The following is a 23,087-nucleotide window of genomic DNA, read 5'->3' on the forward strand; positions in this document are numbered from 1 at the left end:
GCTGGGGCCTCGGAGAGTTCTTCCTCAGCTTCTTATCCCGACAAGCAGAGAAGGGATTCCTCGCACAGTACGTACCCGGTGTACTGAGTGCCTCCTGTGCCGCAGGGACTCTTAGAGGAGCCGGGACGTCCTGGCAGAGGAAGGACAGGCACGTGAAGGTGTGCGGAAACTGCGGAGGTTCACCTGGGAGTAGTTACATGGAGCTGACCGGGGTTTGTGCCCAGCTGCAGGCCTGCGCTGTTACTGGGGAGCCCTGCAAACCAGGAGCTGTCCTTGCTGGCCGGGCACCTGCCAGCTGTGTGGACCCGCCGCGGACGGCCCCCCAGGGCCTGTAGGTCTGCACCTGTGCGGGGGGTTGTGCTATGCTGAGCAGTCTGGTCCGCTCACTGCTTGTTCCCGATACTCATGACTGGGCTCCACCACGGGCCTTCAGAGTAAAGCCCTGCACACGTGCGCCCTCCTGAAGCTTCCAGGCTGTTGCTGTTCAGATGTCTGATCCAAGAGTCAGCTCCCAGGAGAAGAGAAGTGGTCTGGGTTAGCGGAGAACAAAGATTTTATCAAATCAAGACCCAAATGAAAAACTAACAAGAAAATGATGTCTGCCTGCTCTGGGTCCCCTGTGGTGCAGCCAGCGGGGCCTTCCTGCCCCTCCTGGGCCTGTTTGCCATTGTTGGTTTCGTTTTCTCCACTGTCTGCTCCGAGATGTGCCTTGGGTCGGCTGTCCTGGGGTCTGCTCCTGGTCGCTGTCGGCGGGATGGGCCTTGGGGCAGAAATGCTCGGCCCAGGCCTTTAGTGCGTGCTTATGGCTGAAGCCACCCGAGTCCAGGCATCGCCAGCTGCCAGCTCTGCATGGCCCCCGTCTCTTCCTGCTGGGGTGGGGGCTGCTCTGTGAGGCCCCTGGGAGCTGAGGAAGGGCGTGGAGGCCAGGAACAGAGCCACAGGCAGGCCAGGGCCCAGTGGTACTGTCTCAGCCAGGGCCCAGTGGTACTGTCTCAGCGGGAGTTTTGTGGTGAAGGGAGTAGCGGTGGGAGGGCACCTGGCCGGTGAGGTCCGTTAAGCATCTGCCTCTTGGTTTCAGCTCAGGTAGCAGTGTGCAGGGGTGGGGGCTCTCCTTCCCTCCAGGCGTGTGTGCCTGTGCAGTCGCTGGGTCTGTTCCAGGCCCCCAGAGGAGAGCGAGCTGTGGGCAGAGGTGGGTGGAAGGGCCGAGAGCTGCAGGCCGAGTGTCTGGACACGGAGCTCCACCATGTAAAGTCCTTGTGCTGGCCCGGCCATGCGGCCTCTGTCTGCCCGGGTGAACTCCTGTGTGGACACACAACGCCCTTCTTCCTGCGGCAGCTTGCGGTGGTGCAGAAGGTGTGTGTCGGGGGAGAGACGGACCGGCTTTGGGTCAAGCTGTGGGCACCTCCCTAGCCTCCTCACAGGTTTCCTCTTCTGCAAACTGGGAGCAGGCTGTGGGGGGTCGTTAGGCTGTGCTGTCGTTTACTTTTGGGGGTGCCCAGTGAGAAGAGGGGACGATGGAGGGCGCTGTTACTTGTGCGGAATTGCCTTTGGGAAAGATAACCCACTCCTGATACACGTGCGTCTGGGTAGAATCCAAGAGCAAGTCGGACCCGTCATCGTGGTTTCTGGCTGCAAACTGAGCTGCTTTGGGGTTAGTAGCGTTTTCGCTCTCAATTTTAAGACCATTTCCGGAGAGTCCGTGGGTTCTGAGAATCGCCCACTGGCTGGACAGGAAGGACAGTCCCTGCTCCTGCTCCCGAGGCCGGCCTGGAGGGAACCCGTTTGATTACGGGAGAGAATTCACTTTGCTTCCGTCCTTCTCTCCCGCTATTCCGTCTCGGAACCTCTGGGACCGTCTCGCTGCTTCTGCGGACGCTGCGGCCGGGAGCCGACCCCGGGGGGCGAGGAGTCCCCTGCGGTGGGGGGACAGCGGTGCCGGCGGTTGCTGGGCTGCGGCCCTTGACGTTCAGGCCACTCTCCCCTCTGCGCAGCGGCGCAGCCTCGGGGACACCCCGGGGGTGGGGGGGCTGTGGCGGGGCCGGTTCCGGTCGGCAGGGGGCAGGGGTCCCGCGCGCGCCGCCCGTTTCCACCGCAGAACCCCGACGCTTGCTGAGTGGCTGGGAGCGGTGGCGGCGGGAGCTGGTCGGGCTCCTGCGGGACTGCGGGTCCTCGTTCGCGTCGGGTGGGGCGAGAGGAGCGACGCGTCCAGACGGTGACGCCGGCTCCGTCGAATTCTGAGAACGCGGGGAGGGAGGGGACGCGTGTCTGCGCGCGCGTGGCCGTCCGAGTGCGCGCGTGTGGCCGTCGGAGTGAGCGCGCGGCCGTCGGAGTGCGCGCGGCCGTCGGGGTGAGCGCGCGGCCGTCGGAGTGCGCGCGCGGCCGTCCGAGTGCGCGCGGCCGTCGGAGGGCGCGTGCGCTCTGAGGCCCGCGGCACGCGTGTGGCTGTGCGGAGCCCCGCGCTCCCGCCCCGCAGCCGCCCTCCGGGCGCTCAGTCAGGCGCAGGGTGAGCACGTGCAGGCGCGGCCCCGGTCTTCCCGGCCAGGGTGGATCGCGCCGTCCGAACGGAGGCTTCGCGGCTGCGAGCTCGGGGCCCCCGATGGGCCGCCTCACGGGCTCGCTCTGTGGAGGCCACCGCGCGGCGGCGGGGGCGGCGGGTCTGGAGGCCGAGGGGGGAGGGGCGTGAGACCGCGGGGGGAGGGGCCGACTCCGGCGCCGGCGGGGGGCGCGGAGCCCGGGCCGGGCCGGGCCGAGTCTCGCGCGCGCGTCTCGTTGTGTCCGTGACGCGGGGTCGCGAGCGGCGTCCCCCGCTCCGGAGCGAGCAGCACGCATTCGTCGGGTCGGCCGAGCGCGGGCGGCCGCCCCGGGGTCGGGCTGAGGCCCCGCCGCGCCGCACGTGTCGCTCCGCGTGTCCCGCCGCTGTGGTCCGGGCGCCTCTGTGGTCCGGGCGCCGCTGTGGGGCTGCCCGGCCCGGTCCCCGGGGCAGCCGTCGTCCGCGGTGTCCCCGCGCCCTGGACACGCACGGGCGGAGGCCGGGGCTCGGGCTCCTCGCGCGGCGCCGGCCGTCCGCGTCTGGTCTCCCACCGGACAGGCCTCCCGGGCGGCCGCAGCGGAGCCCTGAGGGCCGGCCGGGTCCCCGGAGCGCTCAGGCCCATCCTGGCCTTTCCCGGGTCCCTGCTTCTGGCGACCGAGCGCGTTGCGGTCCCGCCCCCGGCCGCGCCCGCAGGGCTTCTGCGGGTTTCCTGCGGGTTTCCTGCGGGTTTCCTGCGGCCGGCGCTGCGCTTCCGCCCCGCGCGCCTGCCTCGGGGCTGGGGGCGAAGGAGGCGAGCGCGCGGCTCTGGGAGCGGGGCCGGGGGCGCGGGCCGGGGCCGGGGGCGCGGGCCGGGGCCGGCCGCTGCGGGGAGCCGCGCGCGGGTGCTCCGGCCGGACCGAGCCGTCGCCCGAGTCTGCCGGGGGCGCCGCTCCGGGGACGGAGACCCTTTGAGGCCCGGGCGGTCCACGGGAGCCGCTCCCCAGGTTCGCGCCCTGGGCCTGCCTTTAGGGCCTCTCCTGGGGGGCGTGGACCCGTCCCGGCCCGACCCGCACCTGCCGTAGGGCAGGCCGCGCCGACGTGTCCCAGGGACTGGCGTGACGCCGGCCGGCTCTGCTGCCCGGGGTGCGCGACGACCCCCGTAGCCTCTGCGGGTCCGTCGTGTTCTGTCTTCCTCCGGCCACGTCCGCGTCGGGGACGCTTCCCGCTCCACCGTTCAGCGCGGTCCCTAGTGCGCCTGGTCATCGGGGCCTTGACGGGGCGCTGGGGAGGATTCCTTCCTGGTGAGCCGGTCCGAGCCCGTCCGAGCCCCCTGCGAGCCCGTCCGAGCCCGTCCGAGCGCCCTCGGAGCTGCCCCTGCTCCCTGCTGCTCCCGAGCCCCCGCTGGCGCGGCACCGGGCCACGGAGGGGAGACGCGGGATGGCGGTGGGCGCGTGTGGTTCCCGATCCCGACTGTCCTGTCAGGTTGTGCCCTGAAGGGGACAAGCACGGCACATGTGGCGAGTCCGGCCGTGGGCGCCTGAGCAGTCCCAGCCTGCCATCTCGGGGTCCCGTGGGCGACTTTCGAGTGGGGTCTTGGTGGACGGACAGGCGTTTGTCCGTTGGGAACAGGACAGGAACATGCTCTCCGTGTGGCCGGCGGGCTCCTGTGTTAGTACATCAGGCTTTGGTGGCCGCTGGCCTTCCTCTGTGGGGGGCGGGCTGCCCGTAGCATCAGGGAGCCTGGCGGGGAGCCGTCACCTGGGTCTCCATCTCCCCCTCCCTCGCAGTGCCGTCCGCTGACTGGCTCACCCTGTGGGAGGTGGACGTCTCTCTCCGTGTCCTTTGTCCACCTTCTCTGACCTCCCGCTGCTCCTCTGTGGAGGGTAACTGCGTCTGGGGTCACACCACTTCACATCCGGTCTGTGTCTCTTCTGGAGGACGAGATCTGCTTCCCTGCGCCTTCTTCCCGTGCTCCTGGCCGCACGTGCGGGCTGTCTGTCCACTCTGGGGCTCGCGGCGTGGGTGTTAGGCACGATGTGTGACGGAAGGACCCAGAGGTCCTGGGTTAGTGGTGGTGCTGACAGAGCCCCGTGGGGCTAGGGAGGTGCCCACGGGGATGGCTCACCCCCACGCTCCCTCCGCTGCTCTGGAGGGTGTCCTTGGGCAGGCAGCCCTGCCCTGCTGCCGGAAGGGACGGGGCGTACTCGAGGGTCCTCCCGATGGGGAGCCAGTCCACACACACGTCCGTCCTCTCACTGACTCGAGCCAGGCTCGCAGGTTCAGCTGCTCTCGAAGATGCCGCGTCGCATGAGCCTGTTGGGGGGGGCGGCTGCCTCGTTTCTGGGACACCCAGGAGTCCGCAGGTGCCGCGGCCGCGGAGAGCTGCCCCGTGCTTCGTAGCACTGAGTCCTTTTTTCTCTCTTGTCTTCCTCCGCAGGCTGCCTGTTCGAGGATGGCCTCTGCAGACCGTCTGAGACCTGCGTCAACGGTAAGTGTGCGGCGCGGCCGACCCCGCAGCGGGGCTGGGCTTGCCGGGGCCGACGCCATGTGCTGGGTGCGCCTCACTCTCTCCAGCACCCTGCAGAGGGCCGAGGGGAGGAAACCCCCCAGGGCGGGAGTGAGAACTCAGTGGACACTGGGCACAGGCGGGACACGTCGTTCATATGCACGGCTTTGGTCCGTGTTTCTGTCTCGTCGTACCCCGGGACGGACAGGCACTCACGGCAGCTCTCTGACCCCGGGGCTGGACACGCGGCCCTGACCCCGGTGGGACCTTCCACCCCCCTCCGCGGGCTCTTGCTCCTTCGGCGGGCGACCGTTTGTCCTTCGGCCTGCCAGGTCTTCTCTCGTGGGGCCAAGGAGTGTCCAGTGGGGGCCGCCAGTGCCGAGGGTGCAGGGAGAAGCCCCACCGGGCAGGGCCGGACGGGGCGGGCGCAGCTGCCCGGCTTCTGAGGGATGCATCTCAGCAGAGACCCGGCATCCTGTTTGAGGGCAGCCGGTCGGGGGCAGCTGTGGCCCCTGGTAGTGGCCCTCCGGTGAGGAGGGCAGAGGGAGGGCGCAGTGCCAGCGTGGGGGGCTCGCCCGGCGTGGCTTCTGAAGGAAAGGCCTCACGTGGGGCACTGGGTCTGCGGGGGGCGCGGGTCGCTCCGGAAGACCGGACTGCGGGGCAGGGACCCGCCTGTTTCCCCAGGTCCGTGGGCAGAGTTAGGGGCGATGCTGACACGGGCATGTCGCTCCCCCAGTGCCCGGCGCCAGCAGGGGTGTGTGTGGAGGGGCTCCTTCTACAGAGGCTGTTGGGGAGGGAGAGGCGCCTTCTGCCCGAGGTTGCTGCGGCTCCGCTGGCCCTTGTGGGGGCAGCGCGGCCACCACGGGGCTCAGACAGTCAGAATCCAGGTGCTTGGTGCGTCCTGCCGAGACAGCGGCCCCGTGTCCCGGACCGGGGGCTTCGGGGCTGGGAACAGTGGTGCCTGTGTCCCTGGTGGCTCATGTGCCCTGGAGACAAACTGCCACAGCTCTGGGTCGCTCGGTTTTGTGGGTGCTCATCTGTCTTATTTTGGCCGTGGCAGGGGTTTGGGGAAAGCATTGTGTGCAGCCTGAGGAAACCCTGACTGGGGCCGGAGGGACAGTCTGTTAGGACGCCCTTGCGGGGAGGATGTGGAGCTCAGGCTGCCCTCCCAGCCCGGGATGTCTGCTGGCTCCTCCACACACGCAGGCCTGACCCTCGGCCTCCCCCCCCCCCCCCAGGCCACTTGTGACTGTACCTTGTGTAGCTTCTATCGGGAGGCGGCTTTTAAAAAATAATCCTGTTTTAAAATCATGCCCCCTGCCCGCAGTGAAGTAGGGTTAGAGAGGAAACGTGTGTGTCTAATCAGCACAGTAACAACCAGCGTCCTTCCCTCTTCTTTGTCCTTGATGAAACCAGGCCTGAAGTCCGGGCCACTCTGGAGGTTTCCTTCCCCGGCCTCAGCTTGCCTCTCCGGCACACGCAGTCGCATCAGCGTTCTGTACGACAGAATAGTTCTTTGGAACAAGAAAGTTATTTATTTATTTATTTATTTATTTTAAAAGATTTTATTTATTTATTTGACAGAGAGAGATCACAAGCAGGCAGAGAGGCAGGCAGAGAGAGAGGGAAGCAGGCTCCCTGCCGAGCAGAGAGCCCGATGTGGGGCTCGATCCCAGGACCCTGGGATCATGACCTGAGCCGAAGGCAGAGGCTTTAACCCACTGAGCCACCCAGGTGCCCCCATGAAAGTCATTTAAATGTGAATATACGTGTGCAGGCTTTGACGTCTGGAGACACAATATTTCGTATTTTCCATACAGTTAAGGTCTAGGAAGCAGCAAAGCGGCACCATCCAGTCTCACAAAATCCTGTCCTGTGAGTAGCAGACAGAGAGTGACCAGGACAGTGTGCCTTGTGGGTCTGGCTCACCCTGATGTCTTTCAGCCTGACAGCTGGCTGGGCAGGGAGGTGTGGCCCAGCAGCTTCGCAGGGACGCACAGGGCGAGCCGCCATGTGGAGTCCAGCACACTCTGTGGTCACACACAGGTTCCTTTTCTTCCCCTTCCACTCCCCTTCCTTTGCTTGGGGTACAGACGGAAATGTGCAAGCCTCTTAACCTTCTCCGTGTTCTCAAACTGCCCAACAGAACTTTTAAATCATAGTTAAAATTAAAATGTTTCCGTGAAACAAGATACTTCATAAAGAAAGTCAAAAGATAAACATATTTGCCAGCTCACATGTGTCAGGACGGCTACTGTAAAAAACGAAAACCGAAAACAGGAAGTGCTGGTGAGGATGTGGCGGGATCTGACCCCTCGCCCGGAGTTGGGGGGAGCGTAAGGCCGCACAGCCCCCTAGGAAAGGAGGGGGCGGGTCCGCAAAACACCGAATTAGCATGTCATCAGCATCCTCGAAACAGCGCCCGAGGCCTGGGAAGCTGGGACCCAGGCTGCTCTCGGCACCTGTGTCCACAGCAGCGTCGTGCACGACAGCCAGGAGGGAGACACGACACGAACCTGCACTGACAGGTGAGTCGCAGGAAGGCGCACACATGGACCGTGGGGTACCGCCAGCCTCGGCAGGGAGGGATTTCCAACACCCGCCGCGCCATGCGTGAACCTGGAGGGCATCGTGCTCAGGGAGGTTAAACTGTCACGAAACGGCAGGTGCTCAGAGGTGCCATTCAGCGTCCGACTCCTGGATTCGACTCGGGCCGTGATCTCGATCGTGAGATCCAGCCCGGTGTGGGGCTCTGTGCCCGGCGGGGAGCCTGCGCCGTCTTCCTGCCTCCCATGCTTGCTCTCTCTGCCTCTCTCTCCAATAAAGAAAAATCGTAAAGAAAAGGGGGCGGGGCGTATGCTCTGGGATTTGACCTCTGAAGTCCCAGGAGCCATCAGATTCGTAGAGACCGGTGGGCACGGGGGCTGGGGCGGGGGACGGAGTTCATGTCTAGCAGGACAGAGTTTCAGCTTGGGAAGATAGCAGGTTCTGGGGACGATGGCGCTGGTGGTGCGCGCGCTCAGTGCCGAAGAACGGTACACCTGGGGATGCCTCAGACGCCACATGCACGTCAGGAACGCTGTCTGATTTAATGTCACACTTGAAAAGAGAGACGACACCCCGACTGGGAGGACCCGTAGCAACATGGTGGGCCAGAGCTGCTTCTGCTGTGCGGAGAGCTGCTGTGCCAGGTCAGAACGGCACTGACTAGGACACGGCGCAAAGACGTAAATAAATGGTCCCCGTGTTATATGAAAACACGTTTGTCCTTACTGCGAACCAGGGAAATGTAAACATAAACCATGCTCAGAAGATTGCCAAAAATTGAAGAGTAACAACACATCCGGTGCTGGCGGGAGCTCAGGGAGGCGGGCATAGACCTGCTCTGCGGGCAAGCGTGTGAGCCGGTCACAGTCTTTGGGAACGTAATCTGACATTGTCTGTTAAAGGACCAGTACACTGGTGATTTGATTGGTTTTGGGGACTCACATATATAAAAACAAAGGTCTGCAGCAGTATTTTTATTGGCAAAACCTGTAACACCTGTCAATCCGCGGACAGGGGAACGGCTCCAGAAATGACGGCGTATCCGTGGTATGGCGGTTACGCAGGGACGGACAATGACTCACATGTTTCCTGACCAGGAAAATGTCCCTTGTATGGTAAGTAGGAAAAGTAAGTTGCAGAGCAGTGGTTCTCATCTGATCCTAGTTTCTGGGAAAGCCTGTGTATATGACCCCACTCCCACGGCCAGCGGGTGACCAGGAGGGAGAATGTGACAAGCACTGCTTGTGTTTTGGGGGGAACTGGGCAGTGTGGAGAGGGAATAGATGGGGGGTAACGTGTGATCAAAGATCTGTTTATTAAAGGAGTCCTGTGTTACTCTGGTAGTAACACTTACCTAGTAAAGACATTTCGGAGTTTGCTGAACTTGGAAAGGCAGACCAACCGCGTTTAGGCCTGCTGACCCAGGAGCTGCTCCGTACCAGCCAGGACTCCAGCCATGCTCTCAGCACCCCCAGGGGTGGCCCTGAGGAGCCAGGAGACCCCTGTTCTGGATTCCGATGGAAGCTTTGTGGTGGAAATGTCTTCAGTGTCTCAGAGGGGTGGTCAGGCAGATAGCTGGTGCCTAGAAGGTGGTCTGCCGGGTGGGGTAGTGTTGAGCGGGGAGCTATACAAGAACCTGTGCACAGTGTGGCCCCAGAAGTCCAGGGATGGACGCTTGAGGGGGCCATGAAGGCAGGGACTAGAGGCTGAGCTGGGGGAGGGGCAAAACCCTGTCCCTCCTGGACGGCCTTGCCCTCCAGGAAACAGCATTGGTCCATGAGGATGAGCCCTGGGGTCCGAGCTGTGGGGTGGGGGGTGCGGCCAGGGCTGCACCTGGACGGAGGGCCAGCTGGGGTCAGGTCTGAAGCCACGTCCTGCTGCCTCATTCTTGCGTTGGCCCTTTCTGGGGAGCTGCTGGCCCTCGGTTGGCACAGGCTCTGAGCGCACAGACACGAAGGCACGTCCCTCCTCTCCCCCTTCTTCCTTCTGGTCCTTCCGAAGCCTTCTCGAGGTGGGAGCCGGCCAAATCACTGTTTTTGTTGGCCGTGCTCTGAGCAGTTTTTTACTTTCATTTTCGTGTTCAGTGATCACGGTGGGTCTTGTCAACGGCAGGTCGCGATCTGCTGGGGTACCCTGCGCGCTGCGGGAAATTTGATAGAGCTCCTCTGTTGGATCGCTCTGAAAAAATAGAATGATACGCAGCTGTAATTTGACGCCTGGGGGACCATGAAAAAGTAGAGTTGGTCTGGAAAGAGATCAAGGAGTAGCAGTGAAACCTCAGCCGTATGAGTTGTGGCCACCTGGAGAGCCTGAGGAAGCCTGCGGGGTCTGGACAGGCCCAGGCCTCTCTGGCCTCTGCAGGGTCTGGACAGGCCCGGGCCCCTCTGGCCCCCGGGAGGTGGGCTCTGCTTCTCCAGGAAGCCAGGCTTGGTGTTTGGGACCAGCTAAGGCTCATTTCAGGGAGCTTAGCAGTGGGTTCCCACAGAACAGACTTTACAAATCAGCTTTATGGTGACCATTTTCAGTTCTTGTTTGGAAGGTGCTGCTGTTTGGACTGTGCTGTTCAGGGAGTGAAGCAGTTGTGGGATCGGTGATGGTCTGGTTCTGTCCTGATTTCTGGACGCCAGGGACGCAGAGTTCATAGTAGTTTTGTCTTGGTAAACCACAAGTTCATGGTGTCATAAATTCTGGATAAAGATGTTGAGGCAACATCTTCATTTTGTTTTATCTTTTTAAAAAAGATTTTATTTATTTATTTGACAGAGACACAGCGAGAGAGGGAACACAAGCAGAGGGAGTGGTAGAGGGAGAAGCAGGCTTCCCACTGAGCAGGGAGCCCGATGTGGGAATCTGTCACCGGACCCTGGGACCATGACCTGAGCCAAAGGCAGACGCTTAACGAACGAGTCAGCCACCCAGGCGCCCTGAGGCAGCATCATTTCATCAGCAAGTTGTAGAGGCCGAATCTGTGGGTTTGATCTTCACCAATGACGTCGTTCCCTTGGGCAGTTCCTGAAGCAAGCTTTTGGGAGCTAGCGTGAAATTGCATGCCAGCCCTAACGTTCAAGGCTATGGCAGTGTCTCCTGCGAAGACCTCTGGACGCTGTGGAAATGATGACGAGTGGCCATTCGCTTTTTCTTTTATCCGGTCTCTCAGCCAGTACTTGTCCGTGGAAGGCCCGCCCTGAGCATGCTTTGGTAGGGGAATGCAATTGAGACTAATCTTGAGGCTTCAAGAAATTAGTAAGAGATTTAGGATTTGACTACTCTACAGTCCTTCACTTTTGGGGCAGCTCGCACGTTTTCAGTGATCTATGTTGCACTGGACCGCTGGGAAGCAGTTGTTTCCTTGACCAACTCCTGAGTCTTGGGAGGAAAGTGGTGTGGATTTAGTGTGTATCCAGATGGTGGGGCATTTGTAACCTGTGCTGGTTCTTTTTAAGTGTCCTGGGAGTCCATGTGCCTAGGGTCAGAGCAGTAATTTCTTTAAGGAATCATGGTTCCTTATTTCTGTGCTCATGTCTGAATGATGATCTGCCCCTTCCGTGGAGAAGAGACAGAGGGAAGATGGGGTGTCTGGGCCCCGGGGCGGGGGGAGGCCTCGCTCCGTGGCCTTCTCTGGGGAGTGACCAGTAGTGTGGCCCCTCCCCGGCTAGCTGTTGCTTTTGCCACGAGCTGTGCTGTCCCAAGCGCTTCCTCTCACCAAGTCCCAGGGGAAGTCCCGGTCCCTTGCAGTGGACCTGCAGACCTGCAGAAAAGTCCCGTGTCGGCCAGTCACTGTGCTTTCCTCACGGCGTGGCTTAGCCTTGAGCCAGCTGTCAGGAGAGCAGATGGGCAGAGCGGCTCCGCGCCGTTTCACCGTCTCTGGATATCTGCGTCCCTTCTCCACACAGAGGATGTGAACTTGCGCTTCTCAGCCCCCGTGGGCTCACGCTGGCTGCTGGGCTCCGGTCTGGACAGGCACGGTCCGCAGGGGCTCTCCTGAGGCTCACCGCACACTTGTGTGCCTCTCCTGGGCTTGGGTCCTCCTCCTCCTCCTTTCTGGCTTCGGTACCTCTTCCGACGCCTCATCTTTACGGCCGTGTGCTCACAGTAGAAGCTTGGAGACGTGGAAAACAGCAGGGAAATCAAAGGTGCTACCCCGAGAGTCTCTGTTGACAGGTTAGCGCGGTGGCCTTTGCCGTCCCTTCTTTGTGCCCGTCTTCCTGTTACACTGCCGCGCTGGCTCGCGGGTTTCAGTTGGCCGTCTCCCAGCAGCTCCCGACGCCGCGGCTCCCACCGGCATCCGCGGTGCTGGCAACGACGGTCTGCAAACTTCTCCTTGATTTCTGCCCCGGCCTTGCCTGCTCCACCAAGAACACGCACGGGCTCTCAGCGCTCCTCAGCGCCACGTTGTAACTTCCCTTCCGGATCGAAGATTTTCGAGAAATCCTGAAGTATGCCTTCCTTCTGCTCGTAGTAATGTGCACGTGGGAAGCACTTCCTGATTCCCCGACAGTCTGCGTCCTGACCTGGAGGTGACAACCGACTGCGCGTCGTGAGACGGAGGTGACAACTGACCAGGAGCCCCTCCCTGCGGTTCCCTGGGCCTTTCCCTCTGTCAGGGCCGCGCATTCTCTTCAGGAAAGTGCCCTGAACGCGTGAGAGCGTCGCTGGTGGAAGCGGGACCCTTGGTGGAATCGGTGCGCACCCCCTCCGCCCATCCCCCTCCGCCCATCCCCCTCCGCCCATCCCCTCCGCCCATCCCCCCTCCACCCTGCCTCCTACATTCGCTTCCTACCCTCGTGTGTCTCCTGCCGGTCACCTGCCTCGTCCCCTGGCCGCCTGGCCTCTCTCACTCTCTGTCTTCTGCCAAGGACTGGCACACGGCTGCGTTGTGAACCCTCACTCGCACTCCCCGCCTGTGGGTCGGGGCCGGGGGTGACCTGGCAGGACTTGGACTTGACTGCTTTTCTCAGAAGAGCATTTCTGTAACCAGCGGGGGGGCCCTCCCGACATCTCGAGACCGGACTGCCGGACGGGCGAGAGCGTGGCTTCTGACGGTTGCAGTGTGGGGGATCGGGGGCGGGGGACGCCCGAGAAGTGTCACGACGGTGTGGTCATGTGCGGGGCGTGGGAGCAGCCTGTGAAGAGACAGAGAGGACGTGTCGTAACCTTGCGGGGTCAGCCGGTGGCTCCTGGCAGCCTTCCCACGGCCTGCTCCCGAGCGGGGTCTGCTCTGCGCGTCCGGCGAGCCGCGAGGAGTGGAGGCAGAAGGGGGGGCAGGGCCGCCTGGGCAAGCTCCTGTGTTTTTCCTGGAGGGTTTTCATCTGGTGTGTGACCCAAAGGCCAGTCTTTGTGCAAAGCAGTTTCTGGGCAGCCACTGTGGTCCCATGGAGCCCTGGTTTCTGGGGGTCAAGGTGCTGCAGGTCTGGGCTCTGTGCGGGGTCCGACGGGCGGTGACACCGACTCTGCCCTCTCCTCCTCATGTACTTTCCGGGCTTGTTTGTGGGGACATTTGGGCCCTTCTCCGCAGCTCACAGAGCCAGAGCTGTTGGATCTGTCTAGATTTTGAGAAATGTATAGAAAGGACACATTACTGAGATTGCAAAGACTTTTGTTTTATTTTTATTTGTTTTTGTTTTATTTGCTTTAATAGAGAATTTGGCACATTAAAAAAAAACAACTCAGATACTTCTGTGTGTTGGTTTGAAGCTGAAAGGCTGTTTGGAGAGTAGAAAATTAGGACCAAACGTTTTAGGAGCCACCACACCCGTATTGTCCGTCAAGTGTAGAGCAGAATTCTCTCTCATAGTGGTGAGAGGTTTCCAGAACTTTCTAGTGCTCCAGTTCTCCAGAGACATGCCTGCCGGGTTGAATAACGCACTCGTGGGGGCTTGGGAAGGAGGTCGTGTTGTGAAGTTCATTTAAAAACAAAACTTCCTAGAAATGATGATGTGTCCTTTGTCATTTTGTGGTGACACATACCATTCCATGAACGTTACACTGGTGGCACCCAAGTCTCCTCTGTCAGAAGTCCTCCTGGTTGGGTTAGAATCTCCTCTCTTCTCAGAAGGCAGCCTGTGCTCCCGGGTGCTTGCCCACCCCTCACGGGCTCCTGAGTTTGGGGAATATCTTTGTATTCTGGGGGCTGGAATGTCACCTGATGTGCAGAAACCACCAACAGAGGCTGACAGAATGAAGGAGGTTGTTAGAGATCGAGAAAGGAACAAGAAGGTGTAGTTTGGCTCTAAGCGATAGTGTATGAGTTCTCACTGCGTGTAGTCACATCTGTTAAATGGATTTTTAAAATAAAAAGTTTTATTTGCCTTTATATAGCGTAGAAAATCTGGAAATAAAGAGTAAGTGACACAAGGTGTTACCCCGCACGTAACCCTGTAGCTCATGCTGACGCTTCCACTCGAGCGCATCGTCTTTCTCGCTGTCACGTGTGTGCGCAGCGTTCGTCGCGCTCGGATAGCGCGTGTGAGCGCAGCCCGCGCACCCCTGAGGGCAGCACCGGGTGTGAGAGACAGACCCTGTCCGTTCCTCGAGCCGCTTGGGAGGTCGTTGGATAATAGAGGACGGCGGCAGCATCTTAGTAAAAAGATGTGTCGGTCCCGGGGGGCATCCCTTGCTCTTCTCTTCTAGGTTTGCCACGTGTTGCTTCGAAAATAAATCGTACAGTAGTGGATGGGCCTCGTCTTACGAAAATTGAACGCGGGCGACATGCAGTGTCGAAGGCAAAGAACTTCCTCCGTGTCCCTCCCACTGCCCCCCCCAGGAAGTGGTGGCTGCGTGGCTGCCAGACCTGTGTCCATGCCCAGTGCCCTACACTGTGCCAGGCGATTCCTCCTGAAAAAGACCAGCAACCAGCGCACTCACTGGTCTCGTGCCCTTTGACTCAGCAGTGGGTATTGTCTGGGCTGCCCTGTGGGCAGGATCACGCCCCTCGACCCCACAGAGGGGTGGCGGGCATCTTGCACGCAGGCCCAGAGCCCAGGGATGTGGGACTGTACCACCTGGCAGGGCTAGGAGGCTTGTTGCCCTCCCAAATTCCAATTAATCAAACTTAAAAGGAATGGAAGTTAATTACCGAGTGAAACAGCATGAAGCAAAGTTTAATTTGGCTTATTAACAGGAAAGATGCCGTTTTGAGCCTTTGCATTTGTGACTTGAGTTAAAATCGATTGCACTCCGTGTGTGCCCATGTGCACACTCGTGGGCCTGCACAAACACGGCACGCACACCCACTTACCGCACCCCTGATGCAGTCCTGACTTACGGGGGTCGCATGGGGCTGTCTTTGTAGCTAAGATAATCATCGATGGGGACGTAAAGTGAGTATCTGTCATTCCTGATCCACAGAGTAACGCAGACCCCGGTGCACGGTGAGCTCCGGAGCCCCGGTGCGCCGCCTGGAACCGTCCCTCAAGTTAAGGAGACGAGTGCTGGGGGGCTGCATTTCTGCACGTGACGGTTCCAAGGACTCTGATCCCCAGACCTCTTCCCCATCAGATGCCTCCTGACCCTCACCTAGACCGTATCATGGTTCATGCTGCTGGAGCCACTCAGCAGGCCCTGCAGGGCACACTTGGAATGTCACCTGACCCGTGGACAGGCTCCTTGGCCCCGTTTCCCAGGGTGCAGAAGTGGCCCGCTGTGGTTCTGTGGGGCCCTTGTCACTGCCGGGCTGGGATCCCTGAGGACGCTGCTGTCCACAGGGTGCAGTCAGAGCGTCCCCCCGGGGGCCTTGGCCTCCCCTAGCCTCTCTCCAGGACTGTGCTCGGACAGGACACTTCCTTCAGCCAAGTGGCTTGTTTCCCCGGAGCCCGGGCAGCCTGCTTTCCCGGCCGTCCTCAGAGGTCATAGCCATCCTCAGGGGTCATCCTGCCCGGGGGGTTTGCCTTCGGCCCCTGCCTTGTGAAGGCCCAGCCCCCCTCCCCCCAACAGAGGAAGTGGAATCACCCCAATTCCCAGCTGCGTGGCTGACCTGGAGGACAGTGGACATGTGCATTTGTTAAGACATTCTTGAAATACTGGTTTTTCCTTTTATCTCCAGTTTCTCGAGTGATGTTCTCACTCGTCGAATTAACTCCCAAGTGTCCAGGTTTGAAGTTGGGTTGGGACAGTCGTCCAGTAGAAGAGACTCATCTGTAAACATGTTTTCTGCAGCATGTCCCAACCCAGAGCCACTGGGAGCGCTTCTCGAGGGGACGCGAACCCAGCGCTGCGGTGACGGGGCCACGGCCTTCCCAGCGCTGCTCTGACGGTTTGATCTGCTTTCCAGTGAATGAGCAGGTTCCATGCACGGACCCTTCCAGCTGGCCCAGGGTTTGCCTGACGAGTGTTCCGCTGTCAGCGGGTGGCTCCGTCGGTGCTATGTGGACGGTGACTGTGGAGTGGGGCCCACTGCCCGCACCCACACTTCCCACACTTCTGGGTGGCCCTTCTGGCCCAAGTCGTGGCTGATTAGTCTGTGCTGACGTCACTTTGGTGTTTCATGGTCTGATCTCAGTGTCTAAGAACACCACCAGCCCGGAAGGAGGGAGCTGCGCCGTCGTACGGGACCGTCCAGTGTTCCGGTGAGACAACCGAGCTGACTTGAGCATGTCAGAGACAAGAATTGTCGGTGGCTAGGATTAGGGTGCAGTAATTTTTGCATTGCAAATTTTTCCTTTTTCTTCCAAATGCTTCAGACTGTTTTTACGATACTGGCAGGCCAACCTGATTTGTAAAATTGGCGTTCGAAGGAACAGCTGATTCTTTCCCACACGGTCGCCGTCAGCTGTTAGAGGGGCGCTCAAAGCCGAGATGGCAGTTTCATCAGCACCTTTCAAGCTGCCCCAGGTTTTCTGGGTGGACGGCTGTGCTCTGCATGGGAACCCGTGTCTGGGGAAGGCACCGTGCAGTTTTTGAGCTTCCTTTTCCTCTTTCCCCAGAGTCCAGCTGCCATGGTGACGAGTGGGGGCGGGCCCCAGAGTCCAGCCTTTTCCCAGTCGGCAGCGGCCCGCCAGGGAGCAGAGGTGACAGGGGCGCGTGCCTCTGTGTGGGACTGTGGGCCCCCGTGGGCTCTCCTGTGGGCCGGCCCAGGTCCAGGCTGCCATGCCAGCTGTGGGGACGCTTGCACACGAAGCCGCTTGTTCCGGGGACAGTTTATTCGGAGAGTGGACTTGGTTGGTAGCAGGAGTAGTTTGTTTTGGCATATTTTCATAGCTGTTCTTTCTCCCTTTCTAGGACTCCGAGTCTAGAACCGCCGCTGCAGTAGGAGAATCTGTTAAATCCCGGTTAAGTTTTCTGGGAAGCACTGGAGGAGACAGAAGCAGGCACTGGGGGTCGGAAGCTGCTGGGGTGCCTGGGGCTCAGCCAGTGAGTGTCCGACTCTTGGTTTTGGCTCAGGTCAGGGTCTCGGGGTCGTGGGGTTGAGCTCCGTGTTCAGGGGAGTCTGCTTGAGATTCTCTCTCTCTCCCCTCCCGCTCCTGCTTCTGTCTTTTTCTCTCTCTCAAATAAATACATCTTAAAAAAAAAAAAAAAGCTGTTGATATTTTTAGCTCAAGCCAAGAGGCTGGAGGGACAGTATCTGTCAGGGGCTTTGCTGCTTTGAATAGCACAAAGACTATCATTAAAGCAAAATTTTATATGAACTTCGGTCCTAAATATCACACTTAAAAAAAACTTTGGGGTGCCTGGGTGGCTCAGTGGGTTGAGTGTCTGCCTTTGGCTCAGGTCATATCTCAGGGTCCTGGGATGGAGCCCCGCGTCGGGCTCCCTTCTCAGCAGGGAGCCTGCTTCCCTCTCAGACTCTGCCTGCCTCCCCTCTGCTCGCACATGCTCTCTCTCTCTCTGACAAATAAATAAATAAATGAATAAATAAAATCTTAAACAGGGGCGCCTGGGTGGCTCAGTGGTTTAAAGCCTCTGCCTTCGTCTCACGTCATGATCTCAGGGTCCGGGGATCGAGTCCCGCATCGGGCTCTCTGCTCTGCAGGGAGCCTGCTTCCTCCTCTCTCTCTGCCTCTCTACCTACTTGTGATCTCTCTCTGTCAAATAAGTAAATAAAATTAAATTAAAAAACATAAACAAACAAAACTTACGTTTTGCCGAGAGGGAGACTGTGAGGCCTCATTGCAGTGGCGGAGCCCACGGCAGGTGCTCAGAGGGCGCCGGGAGGCTGCGTGCGGCCCTCGGGAGGTGCGGCTTACCCTGCGGGGGTCCGTGGCAGCATCTGGAAGGGCGGGTGGCCCGCGGCCTCAGTGACGCTCGCGCAGGAGGTTCTCACCGCTGCGGGGCTCACTGGCACGGTTCGGGTGGTTTCGGAAGCCGCGGTGCTCGCTGCGGGCTCCGGCGGGGGAGCTGTTGTGCCGCGCGCACCCCAGGGCCCCTCCTGCGCCGGGCCGGGTGGTGAGCGGTCAGAGCGCGTCCGCGCGGCTTCTCTGTCGCGGCGGGTCTCACGTATGTCCTCTCCTTAGATTTCTGCAATGTCCCTGAGCCATTCGTTTCCTCCCTGAGGTACTTTTGTTCTCACTGAACAGATGGCAAACTCGGGCTCTTCAATGTTAAATCCAGAACGCGGGGACAGAGTACCCCTAGGGCCCACGGGGGACCCGGCCCACTTCTCTGACGGACTCACCCTTTGTGTCTCAAAGCTGCCTGGGGTCACGGTGGCTCACGGTCACCTAACTCCTCCGCGCACGTTCTAGGTTCGCCTTGAGGCTCTTGTGAAGTCTTCACCGCATCCAGACGCCTCTGCGGGACCGTGTCACCCCGTAGCCTCTGCAGGCTCGCTTGTAGCGAGTGTGTTTGCCTGGAAATGAGGCAGGCGTCTCGGGCATCCCTACGCCTGGGAGAAGTCCCGTGGCCAAGGTACCCGCCAGTTTAGGGAGCTTCTTGGTTTCTTTTACGTTAAGAAATAAAGAAAGGAAAACACTTGAGGGTCTCCTGCCCGTTCCTTCATTTGATCTGGAATCTGTGTTGTTAGTGGGGTTTTGTTCTCAGGATGGGAAGGAATCTCAGAGACTGGAGAGTGGGAGACCCTGTTGCGTTCGCATGGCTGGCAGAACCGGGGGCTTTGTGGCGGGGGCTGGGGAGCGACGGGGGCTCGGGGCGGCGCAGGCCTCCTGCACCGGCGAGGACAAGGCCCGCCCCACCGTCAGGCCTTCAGCAGTGTCTGTCGATGTGGGGAAGAGCTGTTCTGGGCTCCTTTCTAAGTTGCCCTGTGAGATGTGACGGGACAGTTTGCTTTCCTGTTCTTGCCTTTGTTTTGGGAAACAGACAAACTCTCAGATTTTTGCTTAGAATAAAGCTGATCTCCGGAAAGAAGAGGAGAGAGCGAGGTGGGAAGCGCTGTGGTCTGAGGGGCTCGCAGCGCGAGCAGCTCGTCGGGACAGACCGCTGCGCACCTGGCGGGCAGTCTGGTCGTGCTAGGGCCACGCGTTCAGTGCTGGAGCAGTGGGGCGTGGTGAGGAGATTAGAGCTAGCACGAGACGAATGGAGGCGTTCAGAGAGGGATCCCTGAAAGCCATGGTCCCGACGAGCACTGGTCTTCTCAGAACTGAAGACAAGTGGGGGTTCAAGTCCTTCGGGGTTCATTCCAGCAGAGACGAGCAAGGATGGGGGATGGGGATGCTCTGGTGCCGGGTCGGTCCTGCGGCCGGTGGTGTTCCACCCTGAAGAAGTCCCCGGGGGTGGGGCGGTACTTACCTGGGGAAGGAGCGGATGGTCCCTCGCCTCCTGTGACTCACGCCTTCTCTGCTGCCCCACCGAGACGCATCTCACCTCCTTCCTTGTATTCCCCAGGACGCACACTCACGGTCGTGTGTCTCCGTGTGCGCGGCAGGGCCGGGGTGCGGCCAGGGCAGGATGGAGTCGGCTCTCTGTCTCAGTGACCAGCGTCACCCTTTCCCGCGGGCTTCTCTTGCCTTTGTCTCCCGCTGCTTGTGCTGCTTTGTCTCCTCCTGTGGACTCGGTGCAGGAACGGGCTGGGTTGAGGGTGCCCCCAGGGTGTGGTTGTTGTAAGGAAGGCTGCTAGGAGCACCCCATGTGGGCGTTGGGGGACCTTGGTGACTCCCTCGTGCAGTGGACAGTGGGGTTTGTCTCGGGGACCCATCTGGAAAGTTTCCTTCAGTACCTGGGAGTCTGGAAGGATGCAGAAATGCAAGAAATAAAAGTACATACGTAAAAAGTAGATTATCTCGTAAGCCACGAGAGAAACACGTAGTCGTCTTTCTAAGTGGTCTGGTCCCCTTGGTCAGACTTCGTATTCGGACGAAACAGAATGCATTCGCTTTGTTTTCCCAGTGGTTGAGTTAAATACTGTAACCGTATTTGACTTTAACCTATGTCCAAATTAGAACTGTTCCAGCTCTACTTGATTATTTTCCAGTAAGTCAGATCCCATTACGCTGTTGGAAAAATCACCATTCCCTGTGTTTTCCTTTGGCTAGGTTTCTCTCTCACTTGCTGTGTGGCACGAACAAATGTACTTTGGCTACACTGACGACCCAGCTAGGATTCTGTTTTTCTTATTTGTTTCAGGGAAGAGAAATTCCCTCCGGCCTTACTAAGACCCCTGGGACCACCACGAGTGATGGGTGGGGGCGGGCCTCTTGCCTTCTCGCATGTGCAGCGCCCGAGTCATCGACGTCGTCCGATGGGCTCAGGCCAGTCTTCGGACTCAACCCACTGAGTCACGTGTTTCCTTCTGGCCCAGGAGAGTCCGCACTGGGGGCTCATGGGTTGCCCCCCCGCCCGTGTCAGAGCACTGCTGGGCTCCTCCTTATCACAAACAAACATGTATTAGCAGTGTGTATTTTATCTCTTTATTCTCCGAAAAGAAACACAAAACATGAGACCCAGACTTTATACACTTTTGAGTGGGTATATTGTGGGGTAGTGTTTTAATTTTCTTAATCTGAAAACCTGATGCCAGCGATTCATTGTAGTCGCGTGCGTGCCTGCGTGCGTGTGAACGCACATGTGTGTATGTGTACCTTTGTGTGTACACCGTGCTCAGGATCTCTGGTATAGACGTATTGGACCGGGAGTCAGGAAGCTGGGGCCAGCCTGGGACGCCAGCCCTTTTGCTCGGCCTTCTCTGTTCAAGCCGCTTCTCCACTGAAGGTGCCAATCTCTGGCCTGCGAGGTGAGTGGTTTGGCTGTGTGGGTGGCTGTCGAGCTCGGTCGGCCATTAGAAACACCTGGGAGCTCTCAGACGGTGCTGGTGCTCAGACATTGCCTGGCGGCCTTGACCCAGGCTCTCTGGGGAGTGGGGCCCTGGCGTCATCTTGCTTTGTTTTCTTCCTTCCTGATTTTTGTAAGCTCCCTGAAGTGACTCCGTTACGCAGTTGGACTTGAGAAGCACTGGGCCACATGATCTTTAAGAACCCTTCCAGCCCTAAAATTTCCGTGATCTCTGCACTGAAATGCCAGCTGTGCTTTGTGCAATGAAGCCAAAGATATGGAGGGAGAGTTCAGTCTCCTCATTATTTCTGCGGGTTGTTAGCAGGAATGTCATTAGCGTAAACAGTAGCTCTCGGTGGGCACACAAATCAGTGCCGATGACTACCTCACTGTTCAACAACCTGCCGATGACAGTGCGGAACTGTCTCAGGTAAACGAATAGCCTGGTCCATTTGAGTGATCGTATTCTGATTTTAGTCATTAAGGATATTAGCCCGAGACCCAGGAAGACTGAGAAAGCTCGTGATTGCTGCTGATGCCTGCTTGGTGTTTGACGACTCACCGGAGGTCTCGTCTGTGCCGATTTGCCATAAAATTCCAGTTGCATCTTGGACCGGCTGCTCGATGCCCGCTGCTTGGTCAGCTAGAAGGAGAGGAGGCTCGTGGGGAAAGCAAGGGTGCGAACACTTGGTCACAACATGATCTCATACAGCACAACTGGAAGTCCCGATCTGGGGCTGACAGGGTTCTTGCCGGCAGCATTCCCTAAGTTCTGGAGGCCGGTGACTTAAACATATGCCAGGTGACATGAGGAGATGAGCTCTGGGATTGCCGTGTGAGCGTCTTTTCCATCACTGTCTGGACGCACCACGGACGGGAAGACCGCTGCGCTGCAAGGGAGAGGGTCCGACTGCGCATTTCCAGGCTGCGCGGCCGAGCACACGTGACCCAGGGCTCGCTATGCTGTACACTCCGGTGTCGGAGATCAGCCCGAGTCTGGTACCTGCCTGGCATGTAGCCAGCTCCTGAGCATGTTCTGGAGGCGGTTGGACACGTATGTTCAGGGTGTCTGGGACAGAGACTTGTCAGGGACGTGGTGATGAGCGTGTGCCGTGGGAGCGAGTGAAACAACCCTGAGAACGGAGCCTGCTGGGGCTCCCAAGCACCCAGTCTGTGTTTGCTTGTCTGCAGGGTGCAGTCGTGTCTTCTTCATCTAAAAGCAAAGTGGGGTACTGCGGACAATGTGCCGGACCCTGGACGCTCAGTGGAGGGAAGGTCAGACTGTTGTGACAAGAGGCCTACAGTGGGGGTCCCTCTGACAGAGAGAGAAGCAGCGCACGAAGGACTTGTACGTGAGCTGGAGGGAGGGAAGCTACATGAGCGAAGGCCAAGAAGCGATACAGAGTAAGGACGGGGCGGCTGGAAACGGCGTCCGTGAGAGTCAAGACAGGCTCGGGGAAGAGGAGGACATTGTGAGGGCTGGAGAGAGGCCACCATTTCTCCTCATAAAAGGTTTTTAAGGTGGGCTCTTAGTGTCACCCCACGACAGGGGAGGAGGCCCGTAATCACAGTACTGATTGGTGCTGGAGTCAGGGTCTGTACCTGTCTGTAATCTGGGCTCTTCTACAGCCTTTCTGAGGGGCTGTGTTGTTCTACGCAAATTATTTGGCCTCTCAGAACTTCAGCTTCCTTAGATCGAAAATGGAGAATGATACTCTTTATCTGAAGGTTAAGGGTTGATGAACGTTAGCGGTCGAACAAAGAACCTAGCATGCAGGTGATATTTAATCAATGGCATAGTAACTCTGCTGCTGCTGGTGACAGTGGTGACAATGGTGACGGCCACGACGGTGACAGGGTTGTTGTTGATGATGATAAGGATGGTGTTGGTGATGGTGATGATGGTAGTGGCTGATGGTGACAGTGGTGATGACGGTGACAATGACGACAGTGAAGATGAATGATGGCCATGATGGTGACAGTGATGGTGATGACGATGATGGCCATGATGATGGTGACACTGTTGATGGCCATGATGACGGTGATGATGCTGATGACGGTGATGACGAAGATGGTGATGGCACGTGGCCTCTTGGACTTCTAGCTGTCTGCGTGTGGAGTGAGGGGCATGGTCTGGCAGTGCCTGTTGCGAGGTCTCGGGACAGGTTCTGGTCAAGAGCACTGGCTGCCCTGCGTGCAGGTCTGCATCACTTGTGACAGGCGAAAAAGAAGCTCATCCAAGTACCTTCAAAAACAGCCTAACAGTTTGCTTCGTGTGTAGAGGAATACGGGCAGGGGGTGTGTGTGGTTTAGGCCTGGGGGAAGGTGGTCCTGGTCAGGGCCTGCTCTGTGGAAAGGGGAGGAGCA

At 59.2% G+C, this 23,087-nt stretch overlaps 2 protein-coding genes across 2 annotated transcripts in view; one reads left to right on the forward strand and one right to left on the reverse strand.

Annotated features, from left to right (window-relative positions):
• Window positions 1-1,827: 1,827 nt before the first annotated feature.
• On the reverse strand, window positions 1,828-3,772 carry LOC123393641 (collagen alpha-1(I) chain-like). Its single transcript, XM_045086259.1, has 2 exons — window positions 3,583-3,772; window positions 1,828-3,443 (listed from the first exon to the last, which is right to left on the reverse strand). The coding sequence occupies exons 1-2, from the start codon at window positions 3,770-3,772 to the stop codon at window positions 1,828-1,830; spliced, it is 1,806 nt and encodes a 601-aa protein (XP_044942194.1).
• A 1,174-nt stretch (window positions 3,773-4,946) lies between these two features.
• Window positions 4,947-23,087, forward strand: part of PTPRN2 (protein tyrosine phosphatase receptor type N2) — a 612,016-nt gene continuing 593,875 nt past the window's right edge. Inside the window, exon 1 of the mRNA XM_045086284.1 lies at window positions 4,947-4,997. The gene's annotated coding sequence lies outside the window, so the exon portion shown is untranslated. The remainder of the gene's footprint in view (window positions 4,998-23,087) is intronic.

This window comes from Mustela putorius, unplaced genomic scaffold (genome assembly GCF_011764305.1).
Source record: "Mustela putorius furo isolate JIRA1106 unplaced genomic scaffold, ASM1176430v1.1 tig00000929_pilon_pilon_pilon, whole genome shotgun sequence".
Taxonomy (NCBI): domain Eukaryota; kingdom Metazoa; phylum Chordata; class Mammalia; order Carnivora; family Mustelidae; genus Mustela; species Mustela putorius.

Bases quoted from the DNA above. Each gene is read 5' to 3' on its own strand.
- LOC123393641 (XM_045086259.1), bottom strand. From the start codon at position 3,772: ATGACCAGGCGCACTAGGGACCGCGCTGAACGGTGGAGCGGGAAGCGT. The intron at 3,444-3,582 runs GTGCGGGTCGGG...CGCCCCCGGCAG, and splicing joins CGCGGCCTGCCCTACGGCAG to ACTCGGGCGACGGCTCGGTC.